This window comes from Esox lucius, chromosome 24 (genome assembly GCF_011004845.1).
Source record: "Esox lucius isolate fEsoLuc1 chromosome 24, fEsoLuc1.pri, whole genome shotgun sequence".
NCBI classification, from domain to species: domain Eukaryota; kingdom Metazoa; phylum Chordata; class Actinopteri; order Esociformes; family Esocidae; genus Esox; species Esox lucius.
The window spans coordinates 808,030-831,528 of NC_047592.1; the positions used below are offsets into that span (position 1 = coordinate 808,030).

Below are 23,499 nucleotides of genomic sequence, written 5' to 3' on the forward strand. Positions count from 1 at the left end.
TTTGTGTGCAAATATATAGCCTAGAAATGTGCAAACAAAAAACTATTTTATATTTTTCAGGATTTTTTTAAAATATAAAGCGAGCTATCCTGTCCTGCAAGTGTTTGATGAAACGGGGAGATGCAGAATAAACTTCAAACATGTAGGAATGTTATTTAATTTGATTTGTCCTCTGGCTTTTCAGATTATGAACTTTATATACTATCAACATTGCCTTTTTATCACCTGTCTGTTTACTAACTAGGTTTGGTGTAGTATCGTTCCTTGTCCATTCTTACCATGTACTAACATTGTTATTACTACGCCATTACGTGGGAACTACCCTGTAAGAAATTCGCTGTAGTTTGAAGGGTTAACACAATTTCTACTCCATCTTAACTTATTTTCTGATGTGTTGCAATCTAGCTCGGAATTTAAAACTTTCAGGAAATGTGTTCTTTCCAGTTTGAAGAGCTTGTGAAACCATGCTTAGCCTGCTTTCAACAAGCCTGTGAGTGGAGTTTTATTGAAAACTAACATCCAATAGAAATCTTTAAATTATAAAATGTTTTAATAGGTAAGTTTCCAGACCTCCAAGGAGGCCAGACAAAAATGGAGGTGTGGCTTTGCAAGACTAGGGTTAGGGTAGTTGCTGATTAAGTTTTATCCTCAACAGTTTTAGCCTCCTGACAGAGACTGACTGGCTTTGGTGTAAAAATCCTTGGCACATGATGCCAGGCATCATAACCAGGTTTCCAGGTCCTTTGGAAGCAAAGCAGCCCCACAACATCACTGACCCGCTACCATACTTCACTTTAACAAAGTTCAGGTGCTGATGATTTTAATCCTGATGAGAGTAGAAGGTGTCTTCCAATGAGGGTTGGCGTGTGTCCCCTTATATTTATATAGCAGTGATACAGAACATCATGGACGACCACTTACGTGCTCTCTGGTCACATGATTACACTGAATTTCTTTTCTAGACTAAAGGTCTGTCAATGTAAACAAATAAATAAATGAATTTATATCCAAACCGAGAGAGCAGTGCATGCTCCGCCCCAAACAACCTTCTGTAATCCTGGACTTCATTCTGACTGGGATCGGACATGTGTCTGAATACCTGGACCTCATTCTGATTGAGATCGGACATGTGTCTGAATACCTGGACCTCATTCTGACTGGGATCGGACATGTGTCTGAATACCTGGACCTCATTCTGATTGAGATCGGACATGTGTCTGAATACCTGGACCTCATTCTGACTGGGATCGGACATGTGTCTGAATACCTGGACCTCATTCTGATTGAGATCGGAGATACTCTTGTGCTCAAAAGTTTGCATACCCTTGGAGAATTAGAAATATATGTAAAACATTTTAAGAAAACATGAGTGAGCATGCAAAACCCATTTCTTTTATTTGTTATTGGATTCGTATTCAACTGTAGGGTATAACAGAATGGCACAATCAAAACAAAGACTTTTCGAGAACTGGACCATGGATACTGGAGGAGCCCTTGTTCCATAACCCACTCATTTGTGCTTGAGTGCTGGATTCTCCCAGACAGAGGAACAGGCTAGGGGCTGGGGGTTTCACTAGACTGTGTGATTTACGTGACGGGATGGGTGGAAGTCTGTCTGTGACATGGCGAGAGCATTGTCTGTGAAATCCTCCCAGCTGTTGCAGCAAGAACTGGATGGAGTCGTTTCATGGCGCTGCTGGGGAGCAGAAGACTGACCTGCCTGTCTCTTGGGGGCGGAATGATCAGCCCCCTCTGAGGTCTATTGGGCGGAATGATTTACCCCCCTCTGAAATCCTTCTTGGTCTACATGACCTTGGCTTGGTATCAAGAGATCCCCATGGCTCAGTATTTAGCCTGCTCAGTGCATCCATGTGAGAGCTGACAAACTCATTGACTAATTGCAATTTAAAAAGCCACAGGTGTGGGATATTAACCTTTAATTGTCATTTTCACCTGTGTGTGTCACCTTGTGTGTCTGTAACAAGGCCAAACATTCAAGGGTATATACATTTTTGATCAGGGCCATTTGGGTGATTTCTGTTATCATTTTAATTTAAAAAGGAGCCTAACATCTATGTGTAGCTAACAGTGCACATGTTTTACCAAACAAAAACGTTTCTAACATGACATTCCTTACCAATGCAAGTGATTGAAAATGTTTACACATTACTTATAGGCACATAGTCTCCAAGGCAGAAGCGTATCAGAAATAAATTCAGCAACATTAATCCAGCACTGACTTTCTTGCCTGTCAGAGTTCTACTGAAGAGAGTGCTTCCCTGAATTATTAACTCTGACCAGTAGAGGGTAGCACACAGCATGACCTTCTGAAATTTAACTTAATGTATTTAATGTTTTCATGTTTTCACCTTTTTTTACTTTTCCTAAGAATAACTTATTTAACCCATTCACTTAACTTTAAAGACAGCACACTCCCCGCTTGATATAACAACAGTATATCACTAAAGATCCTACCAAATGTAAGGGAGAATGCCTTTTGAAAGCAACATACTTAAGACTTCTTTCACAAGGTCTCTGAAAGAAGGACTACAATTTCTGTGACGGGCCTTAGAAACACCTTAGCTGTCCCGTCCTTCACATTCCTGACCTTGACTACCAGTCCCATTGGCCATTCATTTCTGTGAGCCTGGCTGTCTTAACAAGACAACATCCCCTTCTTTGACATTCGGCCTGTCTTTTGTCCACTTTCTGCGGCTCTGCAGAGTAGACAGATATTCTCCTTTCCATCTCTTCCAAAAAGTGTCAACAAGACACTGGACTTGCTTCTACTGCTTTGCATACAACTGAGCAACACCAAGGTTTCCAGAGGGAGCTTTGCTGGCCCATGAATAGAGAAAAACCTCCTTAGAGCATTGACAAAACTGTCTGTTGACATGGTTTCAATCAGCTTAATATGCACAGCTCTGGTTGACATGCATGCAAAGAGCACAGCCCGGCGTTTGCTTTCCGCACTTCCTCCTCTTGTGCGAAGTGTCATGATTGTCCATGGCCCAAAAACATCAAGGCCAACACTGGTGAATGGAGGTTCTGGGGTGAGTCTATCTGCAGGCAGATCTGCCATCTTCTGGTCTTCCAAACTCTCTCATAGTTTGCGGCAGATAACACACTTGTGGATGACAGAAGACACAAGACGCCTACCCCCAATTATCCAGTATCCAGCTGCTCGAATTGCTCCTTCCGTAATGTGACGTCCTTGGTGAGCTACTCGTTCATGAAAGTGTCTCACAAGTAGAGTGGCAATATGATGGGTATGGGGGATGATCAGTGGATGCTTTTCTTCTTTAGACAGATCAGCAGAAGAAAGACGGCCTCCGACACGAAGCAGACCATCTTTATCTACCCCTGGATTGAGCTTCTTGAGTGTGTTTTGCTTGGAGTATGTCTGTCTGTCACTAAGACATTTCACTTCCTCCTTGAAGACGTCGCGCTGGACAGATCTTATGCCGGACATTTCCCTAAAACACTTCCATCCCTTCCTATCTGCCTTGTCTGTCTTTCCTTTGAAGGATGCAGCAACATGAATGAGTCTGGCTATGGTTTGATGGAGTGTTCTCCAGCTTGAGCATCGCTTAAAGCGTTGTGAGCTCAGCTGGGACTCTGATGCCCTTGTTGTCAGAGTCATAACCTCAAGACGAACGTCATCATCAGCTTGAGGCTCAATGAGGGTGAATAGATTCAGGAGTCTCTGCTGCTTTGTCACAATACAGGAAGGCTGGTCCTGAGAACCAGTTGCTATGTTGGAGTTGGGCTGCTGGTAGAGACCTGGTTGCATGGTCTGCTGGGTTCAAGTCTGTCTGTATATAGTGCCACTGTTCAGGGTGAGTGGATCTCCTTGTTAGATTCTGTCCAAGTTTGATCCATGAACAAAATAAATGCAACCAGAAGTCAGGGGAGAGCCATCTTTATTCAGCATGAGTCTATGATGTTGACCTTCCGTTTCTCATTTCTATCTCTTCCATAATTACAGAGGCAACACAGTCCTTTATACCAGGATACATAGTAGGTGGCCAGTGGTCATAACCAACCATTACACATTCCAATACCCTCCAATAAGAAAGGTTTATACTACAACAGACCCTTGTATGGTATTTTCCAACCTATGGTCAATGGACCTATCCATGTAGCCTATGTCAGTCACATGGGCAACTCCTAGCAGGAAGAATGGACAGAATGTATGGACAGGATGTGTGGGGCCCATCAGTAAGTCGTGGAAGGGTGTGGGCAGGGCGAGGAGCCAATTTCGACTTTCCCATGACAAATCCAACATGGTATTGTCCGTCAGTGTCGACTGCTCTCAAGTAGGCCACAGCTCCTATAGCTACTGTAGAAACATCTGAAAATATACACAGTTCTGTTCTCTGTGTTGCAGACAGCGAGACTGGAATATAGCACCTCTGTATGTGCAGGTCTTCAAGAGCCTTTAATGAGTTCTTCCACAGGTTCCATTCTGCCTCCTTTTTGGGGGGTAGAGGAGCATCTCACTCACTCTGCTCAGATGACAAATCTCGGACCAAAGCTTTCCCTTGCATTGTTATGGGAGCTACGAAGCCAAAAGGGTCATACAAACTGTTGACCGTTGACAACACGCCTCTCTGTGTGAATGGCTTCTCTTCACAGGACACCAGGTAAGTAAAGCTGTCTGTTTTCAAGTTCCAGGAGAGCCCCAGGCTCCTTTGAAGCAGAAGAGGATCCACTCCAAGATCCAGATCCTTTAGATCCTTGGCGCGGTCCTCTGCTGGGAAGGCTTCCATCACCTGGTTGCTGTTTGATGCCACTTTGTGCAATCACAGGTTGGATTCTGCTAACATCTCTCTGGTTCGTGTGAGGAGATCTATTGCCTCTTCAGGTGTGGCAACTGAGGTGAGACCATTGTCAACATAAAACTGTCTCTCAACAAACTGTCTTGCATCTGAACCATGTTCTTTTTCCCCTGTTTGAGCTGCTCGTCTCATGCAGTAGATAGCTACAGCAGGTGAAGGGCTGTTTCCAAATACATGGACCTTCATCCTGTACTCTACCAAATTCTTGCTGGTGTCATTGACCTCATACCAGAGATACCGAAGATAATCTCTGTGGTCTTCTTGGACAACAAAGCAATAAAACATTTGCTGCACATCTGCTGTTAGGGCTGTTGATTCTCTTCGGAACCGCATAAGAACTCCCAACAGGGTATTGTTCAAGTTTGGTCCACAGAGCAGCACGTCATTAAGAGATGTACCATCACATTCAGCGCTTGAATCGAACACAACCCGTATCTGGTCTGGCTTTTGCGGGTGATATACACCAAATGTCGGCAGGTACCAGTGCTCTTTATCTTTGTCTAAAGGTGGAGCAGTCTCAGCTTGATCATTATCTAACATGGACTGCATGAACTTGATATAGTGAGCTTTCATTTTAGTTTTTTTCTCTAGCGTTCTTCGTAGTGAGCAAAGCCGTTTCAAAGCTTGCTCCCTGTTGCTTGGAAGGTGTCGTTTTGGAAAGCGGAATGTTAGGGTGCCACCCAGCTGTTTCCTTTATTTTGATAGACCTCTGTATCCATGATGGCTAGGAAAGCTTTGTCGTCTATGGATAGTGCAGGCTTGTCATCATCCTTTGACCTGTCAAACACTGAACATCCTAGGTTGTCTGCACTCATGATGAGATTGGTGTCCTCTTCACATGTAGGGAAGGTTGGACCGTGATTCTGTGTCATGCCACTGTAGTCTTCCTTCACGTGGATGCTGTTAGGACATGGTCTCAGAAAGGATGTGCGACCATTGTGCAGTATGTTGGCTTTGTAAACGTTGACCTCTGATGGTTTGTGAACTGTTCCCAAGCATACTTCTCCCACAATGACCCAACCAAGGTCTAGCCGCTGGGCATAAGGCGCATTGTGGGGCCCATTGATTTGCTAACGCACCTTGTGCACCCTAAGGATGTCTCTTCCTAAGAGCAAGAGGATAGGAGCGTCACAGTCTACAGGCTGAATCTACAGGTGGGGGTGATGGTGAGCAATTTCTGGGGAGGGAATTTCTGTCCTATCATCAGGCACCATGTCATACTCTATTAAGATGGGTAAGGAAAGCTGTAGTTTTCCGTCCATGGAAATTAACAGCTCTCCTACCTGAAGTCTCTGATTTTCCAGAACAGGTTTTCAGCGTGTATGGGGTGGAGCTGGCGTTGACCTCGAAGAGGTTAAAGAACTCTATCTTGGCTAGGGACTTATTACTCTGTTCATCTAGCACTGCATACATCTTAATTGCCTTCTCTTTTTTTCCTGCAAGATATGCTTTCACCAAGCAGATTTTGGAACATGAGTGTGAACTATCTGCGTTTCCACAAATCTCTGTCCACTTGGAGGTCACTGAAGAAGATGAGCTTTCAATGTGCTCCCCGCTGTCATCTTTGTCACCCATCGCACTCTGTGTGGTTACGGGAGGAGGACCTGGATGCAGGGCCGCAATGTGTTTGTCACTGTTGCACTCGAAGCACTTGACAGTCGTCTTGCAGTCCTTTGCCATGTGTTGAGTAGATCCACAACATCTATAGCAGATACGATTCTCCCTGAGGTATGTTTTGCGCTGGTCTAGGGGTTTGTCTCTAAAAAGCGTACATTTTTTCAGTGGGTGGGGCTTATGTGTATTGGACACTGACGGTCTGGTTCATCCAATTTCTTTAAAACAGGACTGGTTTGGATGCCTGACGGTTCTGAGGGTATGTCTGTTCTGTGTACAGTCACAGCAGCTTTATTACTGTATTTCAGAGGCTTTTCTGTCCTGAAAGAGGCATGACTGCTGGGGGTGGATATAGTGAAACTGGGATCGTTTTTTATCTTTGCCTGTTGTCAAACAAACTTGGAGAAGACAGAGAGGTTAGAAAAGCTACTCTGTTGTCCTCCTTGAATTTGCTTCCAAGGCTTGTCCACTTTTCTTGGAGGTTATATGGGAGCTTTTCCACTATTTGTTTTACCCCACAAGCTGTATCCAAATACGAGAGGCCTGGTAGAGCACCATCTTCCTTAGCACACTCCAATTCAAGGAGAATGTCACCTAGCTCTCTCAGCTCAACGTTATCTCTGTTTGACAGCCTCTGAAAATGTTCAATCTTTTTGAGTAGTGCGTCTTCAATGACTTCTGATGTCCCATAACACTCTTCGAGACGCTGCCAAACCATGTTGACACCTGCAGCGGGATTGAGGAACTGAACTGCTCGAATTCTCTTGGCCTGTTCTGATGATTCAGCTCCTAGCCACTTTGTCATTAGGTCCAATTCTTCCCAGGCTGAGAGGTTCAAATCTTTGGTAGCACTTAGAAAGGAGGATTTCCATGACCAATAATTTTCAGGTTTGTCATCAAATTGCAGAAGACCAGCCGTCACCATTTCCCTTCGGATAAGATATTTTGCAAAGTCTTGTGCACCTTGAGGCTGAGGTAAGTATTTATTTTCAGGAATTGCTGAATACTTCGGACTACTATGAGGGTTGATTGATACCTCTTCTTTTATGTCTTTGTAAACTGGCTGTGCGTTGTTTTGGATACCCTGGTAACTCGCCGATTTATCCTCAGACGTTTCCAATGTATTTCTTTTTCTATCATGTGACTCCACAGCTACGTACTTTGCAGGCAGCTCCAGAAAGCCCAACTCAGACTGCTGTTGGATGTACTCAGTAGTGCGTCGGACTGAACTGAGGGGCCCGTCTTCGATATAGCAGAGGTCTTCTCTTTCAACTTCTGCTTCCTCATAGGCATTAGGAAGCCTATGAGGATGGGTTAAATAAGTTATTCCAACGAATAACTTATTTAACCCATTCACTTAACTTTAAAGACAGCACACAGGGTATGCAAACTTATGAGCACAACTGTACGTCTGAGACGGGGTCCCCTTTAGCCAAGGTGAGATAAATGCATTCATAAAATGATTAAAAGAACTTAACCCACAATTATAAACTTTTATTTAAGTTATTTTTGTGTCAGTTTTACAATTTAAATATTCCAAGACATTTTAAGATTGGAGCAATCTGAAAAAATTAAGAGACAACTGCACCTTTTTCTTTCCTTTCCAAATAAGTTGAAAAGGAAGGGTTTGCATGAGGAACAGAAGCGTTCAATTTGCAGTGGTCTCTTAATTTGAACCCTTCTGTTCCTCACTCAAAACCTTCCTTTTCAACTTTTTTGGAAAGGAAAGGAAAAGATGCAGTGGTCTCTTAATTTTTTCCGGAGCTGTAACTCCATGTACACAGACAGGTAATGTTATGTTGTTTCACATTACTACAATACAATACACAATACACTATTGTTCATGACCACATATGGATCATCTAGTGGACCAATCGGATGCTACACATGGAAGCGTTAGGTATTGGAAAAATCTTTCAGAAATATACTCTTCTTGCTAAAGTTAAAATAATAATAATTAAAACATATTAAAATAAAACAATGACAAATATTTTTTCATAAAAAAAACAATGAAGCTCATTACATTAACAGCTTGAAGGCTGGCTAACATTATTGACACTTAGTTTAGAATTAATTATAACACTACAACTGTCTTTCTGTTAGTAATGACACACTGGTTTCACCAGTCACGTTTGTCATGATAATTTTATATTAATGTGAAAAGTTGTCTTTGCAGTAGTCATTTTCGGTTAATGTAATGTTAGTCAAGTCAAACCCATCTAGAGAGAAGTTCAGTTGTCTGAAAAAGAAATGTTGTGCAGATATGAACAGAGATGTGAAATGATGGATGGAGAGGTTGGCAACTAATTTCAAAGAGAGTATTTTATTAGACAGATGAGTGGGAAAGTCACATGTAAAGGGTTAGTAGAGATGAGTGGGACAGTCACATGTAAAGGGTTAGTAGGGATGAGTGGGACAGTCACATGTAAAGGGTTAGTAGAGATTAGTGGGACAGTCACATTTAAAGGGTTAGTAGAGATGAGTGGGACAGTCACATGTAACAGGTTAGTAGAGATGAGTGGGACAGTCACATGTAAATAGTCAGTAGAGATGAGTGGGACAGTCACATGTAAAGGGTTAGTAGAGATGAGTGGGACAGTCACATGTAAAGGGTTAGTAGAGATGAGTGGGACAGTCACATTTAAAGGGTTAGTAGAGATGAGTGGGACAGTCACATGTAACGGGTTAGTAGAGATGAGTGGGACAGTCACATGTAAATGGTCAGTAGAGATGAGTGGGACAGTCACATGTAAAGGGTTAGTAGAGATGAGTGGGACAGTCACATGTAAAGGGTTAGTAGAGATGAGTGGGACAGTCACATGTAAAGGGTTAGTAGAGATCAGTGGGACAGTCACATGTAATGGGCTTTAGTAGAGATGAGTGGGACAGTCACATGTAAAGTGTTAGTAGAGATGAGTGGGACAGTCACATGTAAAGTGTTAGTAGAGATGAGTGGGACAGTCACATGTAAAAGGTTAGTAGAGATGAGTGGGACAGTCACATGTAAAGGGTAAGTAGAGATGAGTGAGACAGTCACATGTAAAGGGTTAGTAGAGATGAGTGGGACAGTCACATGTAACAGGTTAGTAGAGATGAGTGGGACAGTCACATGTAAAGGGTTAGTAGAGATGAGTGGGACAGTCACATGTAAAGGGTTAGTAGAGATGAGTGGGACAGTCACATGTAAAGGGTTAGTAGAGATGAGTGGGACAGTCACATGTAAAGGGTTAGTAGAGATGAGTGGGACAGTCACATGTAACGGGTTAGTAGAGATGAGTGGGACAGTCACATGTAAAGTGTTAGTAGAGATGAGTGGGACAGTCACAAGTAAAGTGTTAGTAGAGATGAGTGGGACAGTCACATGTAAAAGGTTAGTAGAGATGAGTGGGACAGTCACATGTAAAGGGTAAGTAGAGATGAGTGAGACAGTCACATGTAAAGGGTTAGTAGAGATGAGTGGGACAGTCACATGTAAAGGGTTAGTAGAGATGAGTGGGACAGTCACATGTAAAGGGTTAGTAGAGATGAGTGGGACAGTCACATGTAAAGGGTTAGTAGAGATGAGTGGGACAGTCACATGTAAAGGGTTAGTAGAGATGATTGGGACAGTCACGTGTAAAGGGTTAGTCATTTTTCTAATCTGTATAATGTTTTTTATTACCTGAAAATTCCTTCCTGATTATGTGATGACATCACAGCTTCTCTTCTTCAGATAGAGCAGAAATGTTACAGAGATGGGAATGATAATATCTCTGAAAAGTAAGCAGATCACAGAGCGTTGAACCAAAAGACTTCTGGATTAAATCCCAGAGCCAACGAGGTGAAACTAATTTGCTGTTGTCACATCCACCTCCATGGCAAATCCTCTTCCTGTTCCGGCGCAAACGATGGGCGTCGCCGGCCTTCTAGCTAGTACTGCCTTAGCATTCATTACCCAATCATGGACTGTCTTTGTGCAATCAGTGATCACACTTGGTTATTGTTTCCCCCATTAGCTGTATGTATATAGTTCCCTCTGTTCCTTGTGGGCTATTGTGTATGTTGCGTTGGTTACCTTTCTAGGATATAGTAACATTACTGTAGTAAAGGTTTGTTGTGCGCCCTATGTAAGGGCAACATTTATTTTAAGTCCTAACTTACTTTTGGTGTGAATTTCCTTTGGATTCAAATAAAAGCCCTTATTACCTGCAACTGCCTCTGCTTCCCTTCCTGAAACATGACAGCTGTTCTGAATTTGATCAAGGTAATAAAACTCTTTTGCTACCCAGGCACTCAGTGTGACAGACCTCTCCAATTTAGAAGAGGAAGTCAAATATTTGGTTGGATCTTCTTTGTCATCATTATTTTTCTTTTCAGTCAGTGTTGTGTAAAAGTAGGGTTCTCACCTTTAGCTCTGTTCCTGTTCCTGCTGTGTTTCACCATCAGTACAGTGGTCACTATCAGGTATGGAGACACCACCAGTAGACTACACAACAGCCTGGACAGAGAGACTCTGGAGTCACTACATGACTCTGGAGGGGGAAGTGGAGATGAAGATGAAGGTGGAGATGTGGATGAAGGTGGAGATGAGGTTGGAGATGGAGATGGAGATGAGGGTGGAGGTGAAGATGGAGATGAGGTTCCTGGGGAAAGAATTTTAGGACCACAACACACTCAGTGCAGATAGACTTTCTCACACCAGAGAACACAGACATCACACTAACAACCTAGGGTTCAACCTGAAATTAGCTTGCTAATCCCAAATCCTACCTTGTAGTATAGGCCTCTGGTCTACATTCCAGGAGAGGCATGTTTGTCTGTCCTTGTAGGGACCTAAAACCCAGAAACTGATGTTCCTTATTCCCTAAACCAAACATTCATCCTAACCTAAATAACATAATATTAAAGCCTAAATTCTTTGGAATTGCTGCTAGTTTTCATTTTTATGTATATTTCTATGTATATTTTTTGCATTGTATTTTACTTAATGCTCACTGTGTAGATGTTGCATGCCACGTCAAAAGTGTTTCACTGCTCAGAACGACAATATGTTATTTGTGCTTTTGAGAATAAAAAGACAGACATTTGATTAAAGATTAGATTAGATTCAACTTTATTGTCATTGAAAAAGTATAAGTAGAGTACAAGGAAAATGTATGGACAATTTACAGGTATAATGTATGTAAGTGGGATAAAAAGTTATGCGGGTACAAGTGGCAATTCTCAATGACATTTTGAATTTGCAATCGAGGCAATTTGAAGGAGTAGGGTGGCATGTGCAACTGAAATGCAGGGATAGCAGCAGTGAGGTTCCTAAGGTAGACATGTGTATTTACCTATTGTAAATGCAAGTACAGTAGCAGTTTTGAATGTGCAATGAGGACAAGTTTGAGATGCAAGTCAGACCTGGTGTCTTCTGCAAACTTGACAATAATGTGGGAGCTGTGTAAAGGAACACAGTCATGGGTGAAGAGGGAGTACAGGTGGGGGCTCAGCATGCAGCCTTGTAGAACACCAGTGTTCAGTATCAGGGTGGAGGGGTAACAGCACACAGCCTTGTGGAACACCAGTTTTCAGGATCAGCGGGGAGAAGGTGAAGTTATCTAACCTGACAGACTGGTGTCTGTTGGTTAGGAAGTCCTAAGTCCAGTTGCAGAGAGAGGGGCTGATCCCCAGGTTGTGGAGTTTGTTGACAGGCCTAGAGGCTTTGAAAATTCATGTGATCAAACAAAGCTTTAGACGTCATCAATCACGTGTTATTACAACGATGGTTGGTTATAATAGTTGGTTGAGTGGTATAGTTGGTTGAGTGGTATCAATTCCCTGACTTTGGTTTGCCTCGTTTGGGTCTTTCTTTTTTTCTTGTTTTTTGGTTTCATTTCTCACACCCTGCGCCCTGTGGCATGCTGGTGTGTGTCTTGTGTCCTTGCGGTTGGTCGGGATCGTTCCCATCTTGTTGTTACACCCCGGGTCCTTTTTAATGTATTTTATTCTGGACGTTCCTTGGAGTCTTGTGAGTATTCACACGAGGGCTGAATTGGGACAGTCTATGTTTATACAGTGGAGAGAAAAAATATTTGATACACTGCCGATTTTGCAGGTTTTCCTACTTACAAAGCATGTAGAAGTCTGTAATTTTTATCATAAGTACTCTTCAACTGTGAGTGACGGAATCTAAAACAAAAATCCAGAAAATCACATTGTTTGATTTTTAAGTAAAAATTACTCCAGTACTAGCCTCTTTACATTGGCTGGTTAGGGTTAGGGTTAGGGCTTTTTAAGGTTTTATTGTTAACCTATAAATCAATACATGGACTTGCTCCTACTTTCCTCGCCGAGATGATCCAGCCATACATACCTACACATAACCTTAGATCGCAAGATGCAGGCCTTCTAATTGTACCTAGAATTTCTAGACAAACAGCCAGAGGCAGGGCCTTCTCTAATAGAGCTCCACTACTGTGGAATGATCTGCCAATTAAGGTTAGAAATGCAAACTCAGTGCAAACTTTCAAGTGTCTACTAAAAACTCATTTATACAGCATGGTCTATGATTAAATGTAGCCTGGCCCGGGGGTGTGAAGGTGACCAGAAAGGCTTGATACTGTCCACCCTTGCTGTCTTGCCAGGTGGGCTCTCATCGCCACTGGGATGCCCTCCCACCAATGCATTTCGGGGGTGGAGTCTCTGGCTTGTTGTTGTCTCTCTGCTGTGCAGTTGGGCTGAACTCTGCTGGAAATACTCAGCCCTCATTCAGGGGGGTTGCGGTTGGTGGGTGTCCCTTTGGTTGATGCTTGGCAATGTGGGTGGATTGATTTCCTGCCTGTTGGGCCCTGTCCGAAAAGAGAGCTGAGCCGGAAGGCAAAGCTCTCGATATACCGGTCAATTTTCCTTCCTTCCCTCACCTATGGCCATGAAGGCTGGATCATGACCGAAAGAACAAGATCGCGAGTACAAGCGGTTGAAATGGGTTTTCTCAGAAGGGTGGCTGGCTTCTCCCTAAAGGTTAGGGTGAGAAGCTCAGCCATCCGTGAGGAACTCGCTGCTCCTTTATGTCGAAAGTAGCCAGTTGAGGTGGTTCGGGCATCTGGTAAGGATGCCCCCAGGACGTCTCCCTAGGAAGGTGTTCCAGGCATGTCCAGCTGGGAGGAGACCTCGGGGTAGGCCCAGGACTAGGTGGAGAGATTATATTTCGACACTGGCCTGGGAACGCCTTGGGATCCCCCAGTCAGAGCTGGCTAATGTGGCTCGGGAAAGGGAAGCTCCCTGCTGGAGCTGCTGCCCCCGTGACCCGATACGGATAAGCGGATGAAGATGAGAGATGAGATATGTTCATAGCCAGAAGAGGACTTGTCACCCCTCTGAGCCTGGGTCCTCTCTGGGTTTCTTTCTAAATTTCAGCCTTCTAAGGGAGTTTTTCCTAGCAATTCAACACTGTTGTTTGCTCCTTGGGGTTTAAGGCTGGGTGTTTTGTAAAAACATTTTGTGACAACTGCTGATGTAAAAAGGGCTTTATAAATAAATTGGATTGATTGATGGATTCATATTTTCACCTGCCACAGTCATCCATCTATCTGGTGATTCTCCTAGTTCATATTCTCACCTGACACAGTTATCCAGCTCTTTGAGGAGTTTCCTATAGGGTGTCTACACCAGTACCATCCTTCATCTGACTTGTTAACTGCAGGGATGGTCATCTCTCCTGTAGTCTCATTCCTGATGAGGGATCCATCTTTGTAGAAATCAGCTGTGAGGTTAGAGGGAGTTTTCTTGTATCTGCAGTTCAGAGTCACAGAATGTCCCTCAGTCACAGGAAGGGCGGGGCTCTCCAGGATCACATGACCACCTGTACATAATATAAAAACATCATACAGAAACATAAACTAAATGACATGAAGCACACCTGAAACTCATTTTAAAAGTCAATGTGATTGGTGGACAGAGTTTTTTTTAAAGAAATAAACATTTCAGGACCTTGGCCATTTGAAAAGAGAGATCATTGTGATATGGCAAGAAAGACCTTTGAAGATTTTTGGCAAGTTGAAGGCAGAAAAAAAACTGTCTCTATCTGATGAACAGTACTGATATGGAAACTCCAGTCAAACAAAAAATGCGATTAAAAGGGATGAATGATGTCACTTCACTCCATTGTTAAACCTTCACAAACCTTGAAACTAATTTCCTACATTAGCTAACACCGAAACCAACAACAGTGTTAACAGGGTTGCTACACTACATTCAATGTATTGAATCTGTAGTTTGGTCTCTCATGTTCACATTTGAGTTAATCAGTTCATTCCATCCACCTGTGTTTAGCCTACACCTGCTGCTGTTCTCCTTGTTAGTCTGTGTATTTAGTTCAGCCCTTGTCTCCCGATCTTGGTGGATCATTGTTTAATGTTATGTACCTGTCTGTTGGGTTTTTGGCCATTGTGGTTCTTTCAGTTGTGTACTTTTCCAGCACAAGGTGCTTGTTTTGTTTCTATTATATTAAACCTCCTTAGTTTATCCTGCGTTTGCTTACGCCTCCCTCCTTGAAACATGACAGTATTCGGCCTACTAGTATCTTACTACTTGTAAAAGTCATAAGAATTGAGCAATTTCTAGCGAGACTGAAGATAAACTTTACACTGCCAAATTTCATTTCATGGCACAACAATGTTTGTTTTCCTTTCATTCGTGAATGAAATTGAAACTATAACTATCAATATAGTTGACGATAACTGACTTTTTTTAAAAAGGGGAGAGAATCGTGGAAACCCCTCCTCTTTTACTGCGCAAGGGATTTGGATCCATATTACCCCAAAAAGCATGCAAGGATTCGTGGATTTTTGCATTCAAAATTCCACCAGAAATAGTCGCAATATAACCGTAAACAGTTTTATTTTAGGCTTACTATAACGTAGCTACTAAGGCTTGTAGCAATTATGCACAGTGGATGGGGGGGGGTTTTGTCAGTCAGTCTACTCAGTAAGAGACATTCGCCCTTCTTGGCTGGCTCCACTTATGAGTTCAGGCAAAAATTAAAGATCCAGTTTTACCATATTAAAACAAGGAAAAAAGTGCATGCCCTCCCCAAACAACAAGCTGCCCAGGTGAAAGTAATTTTGGCTAGCACGTGGAGGTCTGTGCAATATCCCTCCAAGGATATGCCTCCCCAGACCATCACTGACCCACTGCCAAACCAGTCATGCTGGATGATGTTGCAGGCAACATAGTGTTCACCATGGTGCCTCCAGACTCTTTCATGTCTGTCATGTGCTCAGTCTGAACCTGCTCTCATCTGTGAAGAGATAGTAGGCGGACCTGTCAGTTCAGACGTTCTCAGACGAACTACCTGTGCAAACTGAATGGGCTGCAGGTACCACTTCATGCTACCAGTAGTGACATAGACACTAGCAAAACGCAAATCTTAAGAAGTATCCGTCAGGAAGGATAAGAAGGCCACCACCTGCAAAACCATTCCTTTCTTGGGGGTTGTCTTGCTGTTCCCCTTTCCAGTGCGCCTGTTGTCACTTTCATTTGCACCAAAACAGGCGACATTGATTAAGAATCGCTTATGCTTCCTAACTGGATAGATTGTTGTTTAATTGACTTGGTGTTATACTGTGATGATTACGTGTTCCCTTTATTTTATTTAGCAGTGTATGTTTTTTTTTTTACATTTAACTGTAATCATGTTTTTTTGTTTTAATTTCAATTTTCTAGTGTTTTAATTTTTTTTCTAAACGTAAAACATGTATTACTCATATACATGACTTTAATTTTTAATTTTCCAAATAGTGTAAGACCTTACTACAGTACTGTACAACATGAAGATATATTAAATCAACACAGCTTAGATTAGACAGACAGACAGAGAGAAAGACAGACATGAATGGACCTACCATGAACTGAGATGTTGACAGTGGAGCTTTGGTCTCCAGACCAAGACTCACACCAGTACTGTCCACTGTCTCTGGGACGTAAGCTGCTGATGACGCAGTCTAGAATGTTCCTCTTCCCCCAGGTATTACCACACTCTGTAGTCTCTTCTTTTAATGTGTTTCTCTTCACAACCCATCCAACATCACAGCTAACAGTTAGAGAATCATACTCAAAGAACTGAGAGCTGTCTGGACTGATGTGAAGAAAGGCTGGAAACAGACAGATTGAGAGAGAGAGAGGAATGCCCCTTACTATAGACCTTGACACCAACAATCAAGAAATGGTGAAAAACATAATTAATACTAACATCACCTGTAGTATAATCACATAATAGAAAGATATTAACCATCACCTGTAATATAATCAGATAATAGAAAGAAACTAACATCACCTGTAGTATAATCAGATAATAGAAATATACTAACATCACCTGTAGTATAATCAGATAATAGAAAGATACTAATCATCACCTGTAATATAATCAGATAATAGAAAGATACTAACCATCACCTGTAGTATATTCAGATAATAGAAAGATACTAACATCACCTGTAGTATAATCAGATAATAGAAAGATACTAAAATCACCTGTATTATAATCAGATAATAGAAAGATACTAACATCACCTGTAGTATAATCAGATAATAGAAAGATACTAACATCACCTGTAGTATAATCAGATAATAGAAAGATACTAATCATCACCTGTAATATAATCAGATAATAGAAAGATACTAACCATCACCTGTAGTATATTCAGATAGTAGAAAGATACTAACATCACCTGTAGTATAATCAGATAATAGAAAGATACTAACCATCACCTGTAGTATAATCAGATAATAGAAAGATACTAATCATCACCTGTAGTATATTCAGATAATAGAAAGATACTAACATCACCTGTAGTATAATCAGATAATAGAAAGATACTAACATCACCTGTATTATAATCAGATAATAGAAAGATACTAACATCACCTGTATTATTATCAGATAATAGAAAGATACTAACATCACCTGTAGTATAATCATATAATAGAAAGATACTAACTGTAATATAATTGTAATCTGCATAATCAAACGTCCGCTCTCTGAAACCAATTGTAAACCATTGATTTAATAAATTGATGGCTGGCTAATAAATTAAATTAATAGGTTAATTTGAACTGCAATGTTAGTAAATAGTACATATAGTAATATTCCATCGCCTGTGATAGTAGATGGTGATTATCAACACAACATGTACTGTGATGTTAGTATATGGTGATTATTCACATAACATGCACTGTGATGTTAGTAAATGGTGATCAGTACCATACCCGTTACTATGATCTTGACAGTATTACTGTGTTCTCCAGACTCATACTGACACCAGTACTCTCCACTGTCTACTGATTTGGTTGAGGAGATGATGCAGTTGGTTCCATCAAACCTCCCCCATCCATCACCACATCTTGTAAGGTTTCCACTTGTTGGGTTCCTCACCACTCTCCATCCAGTAGAACCACCCTGAACCTCACAGCTCAGAGAGACAGATTTATATTCAAAGAACTGAGATCTGTTGGGTCTGACAATCAGAGAGGCTGGAGACTGACCTGGGAGAGAAATGGGGTTTGGAGGTGAGGGGATTCAATCAAATTAAATCTACAATGAAGATGAATCATCTCATCTACTTCATGAAATACACAATTTAACTTATTTCTGTAATTTAGTTTTTTCCATATTGTGATTATATTGGGATTGAGGATTTCAAACCAATCACAATGTTTTAAAACACAGATAGATAAATATATCTGAGAGGAGAATAACAAGTATAGTGTTTAGTGAGTTTCCCAGAAACAAGATGCCCATTATATTGGCCTTTTGTGGGTCATATTTGTAGTATTCTACATATACACAGAGTTATTAAATAATAACCAGACTGTCAACGTGAAATCTTTTTTTTACTATGTCACATTGAATAGGTTTAACAAGTCTCCTACTGGGAGAAATGCATGTGAGAGACTAACAAACACTGTTTTCTCATCCAGAGATTCTGATATGTAGTTAATAGTTGGACTGGGGTAAACTCTGTATTAAAACCTGAACCACCATAATCAGATAATAGAATGTAATCATTACCTGAAGTCAGTCCAGAGATAAACAACACTGAAACACAGAGAGAGAAACAGAGAGAATGAGAAAGAGAGACAAAGAGAGAGAGAGAGGAGATGGAGAGAGAGAAGGAGACGGAGAGAGGAACTGTAGCCCTTCTGTATAAAAATGAACTAATATAATTAGATAATAGAAAGTAATCATTACCTGAAGTCAGTCCAGAGATAAACAACACTGAAACACAGAGAGAGAAACAGAGAGAATGAGACATTTAGAGAGAAAGGGAGGGATACAAAAAGAGAGATACAACAATAGAATGTTGCAATATAAACAGAAACATGAACAATGTTTTCAATACAAAGACAAGACTGAATTAAAGTGATAGAGAGATACATTAATATTATTATTATTACCACACAATACACCCCCCCCCATTTAACCCCCAACCACACAAGTCACACAGTCATCAACAGAACTCCTTAAAAAGTCAGAAACAACACCCCCCCACCCACTGTGTATAATTCAGAAACAACACCCCCCCATCCACTGTGTATAATTCAGAAACAACACCCCCCATCCACTGTGTATAATTCAGAAACAACACCCCCCCATCCACTGTGTATAATTCAGAAACAACACCCCCCCATCCACTGTGTATAATTCAGTAACAACACCCCCCCATCCACTGTGTATAATTCAGAAACAACACCCCCCCATCCACTGTGTATAATTCAGAAACAACACCCCCCATCCACTGTGTATAATTCAGAAACAACACCCCCCCATCCACTGTGTATAATTCAGAAACAACACCCCCCCATCCACTGTGTATAATTCAGAAACAACACCCCCCCCCCATCCACTGTGTATAATTCAGTAACAACACCCCCCCATCCACTGTGTATAATTCAGAAAGAGAACAGCCAAACCAACCTAGAACAATAGAAAAAAAAGAGCTGAACTGTCTCCACTTCCCCACAGAACAGACACTCCCTCCCCACCGAACAGACACTCCCTCCCCACAGAACAGACACTCCCTCCCCACAGAACAGACACTCCCTCCCCACAGAACAGACACTCCCTCCCCACAGAACAGACACTCCCTCCCCACAGAACAGACACTCCCTCCCCAATATCCAACTCCAATGTCTTAATCACAGCCCTGATTCTGGCGCTACTATTGGCAGAGTACTGCTGACAAAACACTCTAACTGGGTCTTACCCACCTCCCACCACTTCTTTAAGCTCTCAAACCCACGCTTCCTACCCCTCCAACAATCCCAGAAAACACTAAACCCTCATCAAAGGACACATCATGGACCAACATGGCGTTGAAGCACCAGTAAGACCTCAGACGAGGTTGAACTGACATGCTGGACTCCACTGTAACCATGTGATGATCCGAGAAACCACTGGGGCAGATTTGAGACCCCAGAATCCTGTTACAGCACCCCCTACTGACATAAATCCTATATAACCTATCAGCACTGACCCTACCCTCCACAACACTTACCCACGTGTTTCTCCTGTTACAGCACCCTCTACTGACATAAATCCTATGTAACCTATCAGCACTGACCCTACCCTCCACAACACTTACCCACGTGTTTCTCCTGTTACAGCACCCTCTACTGACATAAATCCTATGTAACCTATCAGCACTGACCCTACCCTCCACAACACTTACCCACGTGTAACTCCTCTTACAGCAGCCGTCTACTGACATACATCCTATCTAACCTAGCAGCACTGACCCTACCCTCCACAACACTAACCCACATGTAACTCCTGTTACAGCACCCTCTACTGACATAAATCCTATGTAACCTAGCAGCACTGACCCTACCCTCCACAACACTTACCCACATGTAACTCCTGTTACAGCACCCTCTACTGGCATAAATCCTATGTAACCTAGCAGCACTGACCCTACCCTCCACAACACTTACCCACGTGTAACTCCTGTTACAGCACCCTCTACTGACATAAATCCTATGTAACCTATCAGCACTGACCCTACCCTCCACAACACTTACCCACATGTAACTCCTGTTACAGCACCCCCCACTGACATAAATCCTATGTAACCTATCAGCACTGACCCTACCCTCCACAACACTTACCCACATGTAACTCCTGTTACAGCACCCTCTACTGACATAAATCCTATCTAACCTAGCAGCACTGACCCTACCCTCCACAACACTAACCCACATGTAACTCCTGTTACAGCACCCTCTACTGACATAAATCCTATGTAACCTAGCAGCACTGACCCTACCCTCCACAACACTTACCCACATGTAACTCCTGTTACAGCACCCTCTACTGACATAAATCCTATGTAACCTAGCAGCACTGACACTACCCTCCACAACACTTACCCACATGTAACTCCTGTTACAGCACCCCCCACTGACATACATCCTATCTAACCTAGCAGCACTGACCCTACCCTCCACAACACTTACCCACATTTAGCTCCAACCACCCAGATGCATTTCCCTCCACACATCAACCAATTCATTAAAACCACCCCCGACTGCGGACAAGCCTATTCCCAATTTTTATCCACAGTGTAATCCATAGGACAGTTCTAATCACCCCCAAAAACAAACTCAGTGTCCCCGTCATACTGCAGCAGGTCCTGTCTCAGCTTGTCAAACAGATGGACCTGTTCAGCCCCTTTACAGGGAGCATAGACATTAACAAACAGGAAAGAAAGCCCCCCTATCTCTGCCCGAAACCATCAACACTCTACCCTTCTCTACCTCAGAGGTGGAGATCACCTTAATATCCAAACCAGGTGAAAACAGGATTGCCACACCCGCAGTGACATTTGAGCCATGACACTGCCCCTTCCACTCAATACCCCAATCTCATTAACCATCACTATGGGTCTCCTGTAAGAAAACCACATTCAAGAGTTTCTGTTTACTAAACTCATAGACCACAGCTCTACGAATCCGATCTCTACCATTAATTATATTTAAAGGACTCCATGGAAATGGAATTTGATAGTAAGAAAGCCACAATAGATAACAGATAATAGAAGGTAGAGGCATTGTGATATATGACAGAACCCATCTTTACCTATCTGCGTTTCTTCACAACCATTGACTTCCCTCTAGAAGACTTTCTCACTACGGCCACATGATTATTCAATCACCAGCGCCCCCTCTGACTAACCTTTCCATACCAACCGATGATTTCATAACATTTACAGTCCGAAATTCACTACATCAACCTGTTTGTCAAAAGACCCCCGCAGAAAGTCATTAACCCGATCCAACGTGTAAACTGGGAATCACCTGGAGAGCCGGCCTTCATGATCCCCTCCGGCACATCCGGCACCACCTTCACAGAGACAGATACTGTATCCACTGAATTAACCTCCGCAATTGTAGCTACTCAGTCCACCAATGGCCCAGTCACCAGCGCCTCCACTCCAGAACAACCGTCCACCAATGGTCCAGTCACCAGCGCCTCCACTCCAGAACAAACGTCCACCAATGGTCCAGTCACCAGCGCTTCCACTCCAGAACAACCGTCCACCAATGGTCCAGTCACCAGCGCTTCCACTCCAGAACAACCGTCCACCAATGGTCCAGTCACCAGCGCCTCCACTCCAGAACAACCGTCCACAACAGCCGCTGTGGCAGCCACCCTTGTCCATTCTCACTCTCACCCTCTTTCACAAACACAGCCATTTTTTTGTTCATTCGTGACGCAGTGGAAAGGTTTTCATTACCTATTAGTTCACCCACAGCAAGGAGAACCTGTTCCACCGTCACACTCGGCTCAGGCACACACCTGAAACAATGGCGGAGAGACAAGGACAACCTCTCCACAGAAGACGCCATCCCCACTACCAAATAAACTAACTAGAAATACAGCCAGCCTTCGTAATGAATTTTTTTTTATCAAATTAGCTAACACATCCAACCATGTCCTTGCAAGAGAGTAATAACCAGAGGAAAATAATATAACAAGAAAATGGGGAACTGAAAGCTCTCACCACACCACCCTCTCATACCCAATCTCACAGCATGCAGAAAGAGAGAGAGAAGGAGGAGAAGGAGAGAGGGTTGGGGGAGGTAGGGAAGGAGAGAGACAGGTTGACATGGAGGAAGAGTACTTACAGAGTATCCAATAGAGTGGTGTCACTTCCATCCTGGGTTGATGATGAGTGAGTCTCTGTGATCTACAGCAACTCTACTAGATGTATAGACCCTCCTTCATCCTGTTCTGACACACTGACACCCCCTAGTGGAGGAGAGGTGGAAGATCCTCTGGACCCCCCAACCATCTCACAGTTTAGTTTTAGCCCTGAACTAGCTCACCTGATTCAACAGGTAAGGGTTTGTTAATAAATGAATAAGATGATTCAGGTGTGCTAGCTCTGGGATACATCTAATAGATTGAATGGCTGGGGGTCCCCAGGAGAGTGTTGAAGAGCTATGGCCTATAGTATAGAGCCTATACTAACTTGTTAAAACTACAGGTTTACATCAGGCTGCCAACCTCTCTGTTTTAACCCTGTTAAAACATTCAGTTTTCTTTCATTTTTCTGATTTCCAGTGGATTGAGTCCAGATGATGTGATGCATGCTAATGTCATCCACACAGAAATGAGAACAGGTTCAGGATTTATGTATTTATTATTATTATTTTAGTGTTTTCTTACAGTTTAGAGAAGGCCACACAGGAACAAGCTGTGTTTATGTGTCTGTGGCTCCTGACTGTGTACTTCACTCTATTATTTAATACTCAATGGAGAAGTGGTGAATAACAGTTTTACTCCTTTCTCTCCTCCTTCAGTTGCTCAGAGCAGATGATGTGGTAAGTAGGGGGGGGGGGTATATGTCAGAGCAGGGGGAAACTGACTTTCTGATCACCACAGCCCATATCTACTAATCTCTGTCTTTGGTCTCACATGTACACGTTTATCTTTAGATGCACACTTCAGCATTGTACCACTGTACCTTTAATGTTATTAAAAGCAAGACTTATTTTACCATGATAAAATACAGACATCACA

The 23,499-nt window shown here is 42.5% G+C and overlaps 1 protein-coding gene across 4 annotated transcripts; it reads right to left on the bottom strand.

The window, feature by feature from the left end:
• Positions 1-8,192: 8,192 nt before the first annotated feature.
• On the bottom strand, positions 8,193-22,682 carry LOC105008542 (Fc receptor-like protein 2). Of its 4 annotated transcripts, XR_002196580.2 has the most exons (9): positions 22,602-22,682; positions 18,667-18,693; positions 18,487-18,513; positions 17,685-17,960; positions 16,322-16,570; positions 14,038-14,280; positions 10,841-11,077; positions 10,117-10,207; positions 8,193-8,694 (listed from the first exon to the last, which is right to left on the bottom strand). XR_002196580.2 is itself a non-coding variant. In XM_029117906.2 (8 exons), exons 1-8 carry the CDS (start codon positions 22,630-22,632, stop codon positions 10,182-10,184), a joined length of 1,116 nt encoding a protein of 371 aa, XP_028973739.2. In that variant the 5' UTR covers positions 22,633-22,682; the 3' UTR covers positions 9,789-10,181. The 4 variants fall into 4 exon arrangements, 3 of the variants coding, with proteins under 3 accessions (XP_028973739.2, XP_019900717.2, XP_019900718.2); XM_029117906.2 differs by lacking the exon at positions 8,193-8,694 and having other exon boundaries at positions 9,789-10,207; XM_020045158.2 differs by lacking the exons at positions 8,193-8,694; positions 10,117-10,207 and having other exon boundaries at positions 10,781-11,077.
• Positions 22,683-23,499: the final 817 nt, after the last annotated feature.

Coding starts and splice junctions, on each gene's coding strand:
- LOC105008542 (XM_020045158.2), bottom strand. CDS start 22,632: ATGGAAGTGACACCACTCTATTGGATACTCT. Junction 18,694..22,601: donor ACCACTCTATTGGATACTCT/GTAAGTACTCTT, acceptor TCTGTGTTTCAG/TGTTGTTTATCTCTGGACTG. Junction 11,078..14,037: donor GAGCTGGATAACTGTGTCAG/GTGAGAATATGA, acceptor TTCTTTCCCCAG/GAACCTCATCTCCATCTTCA.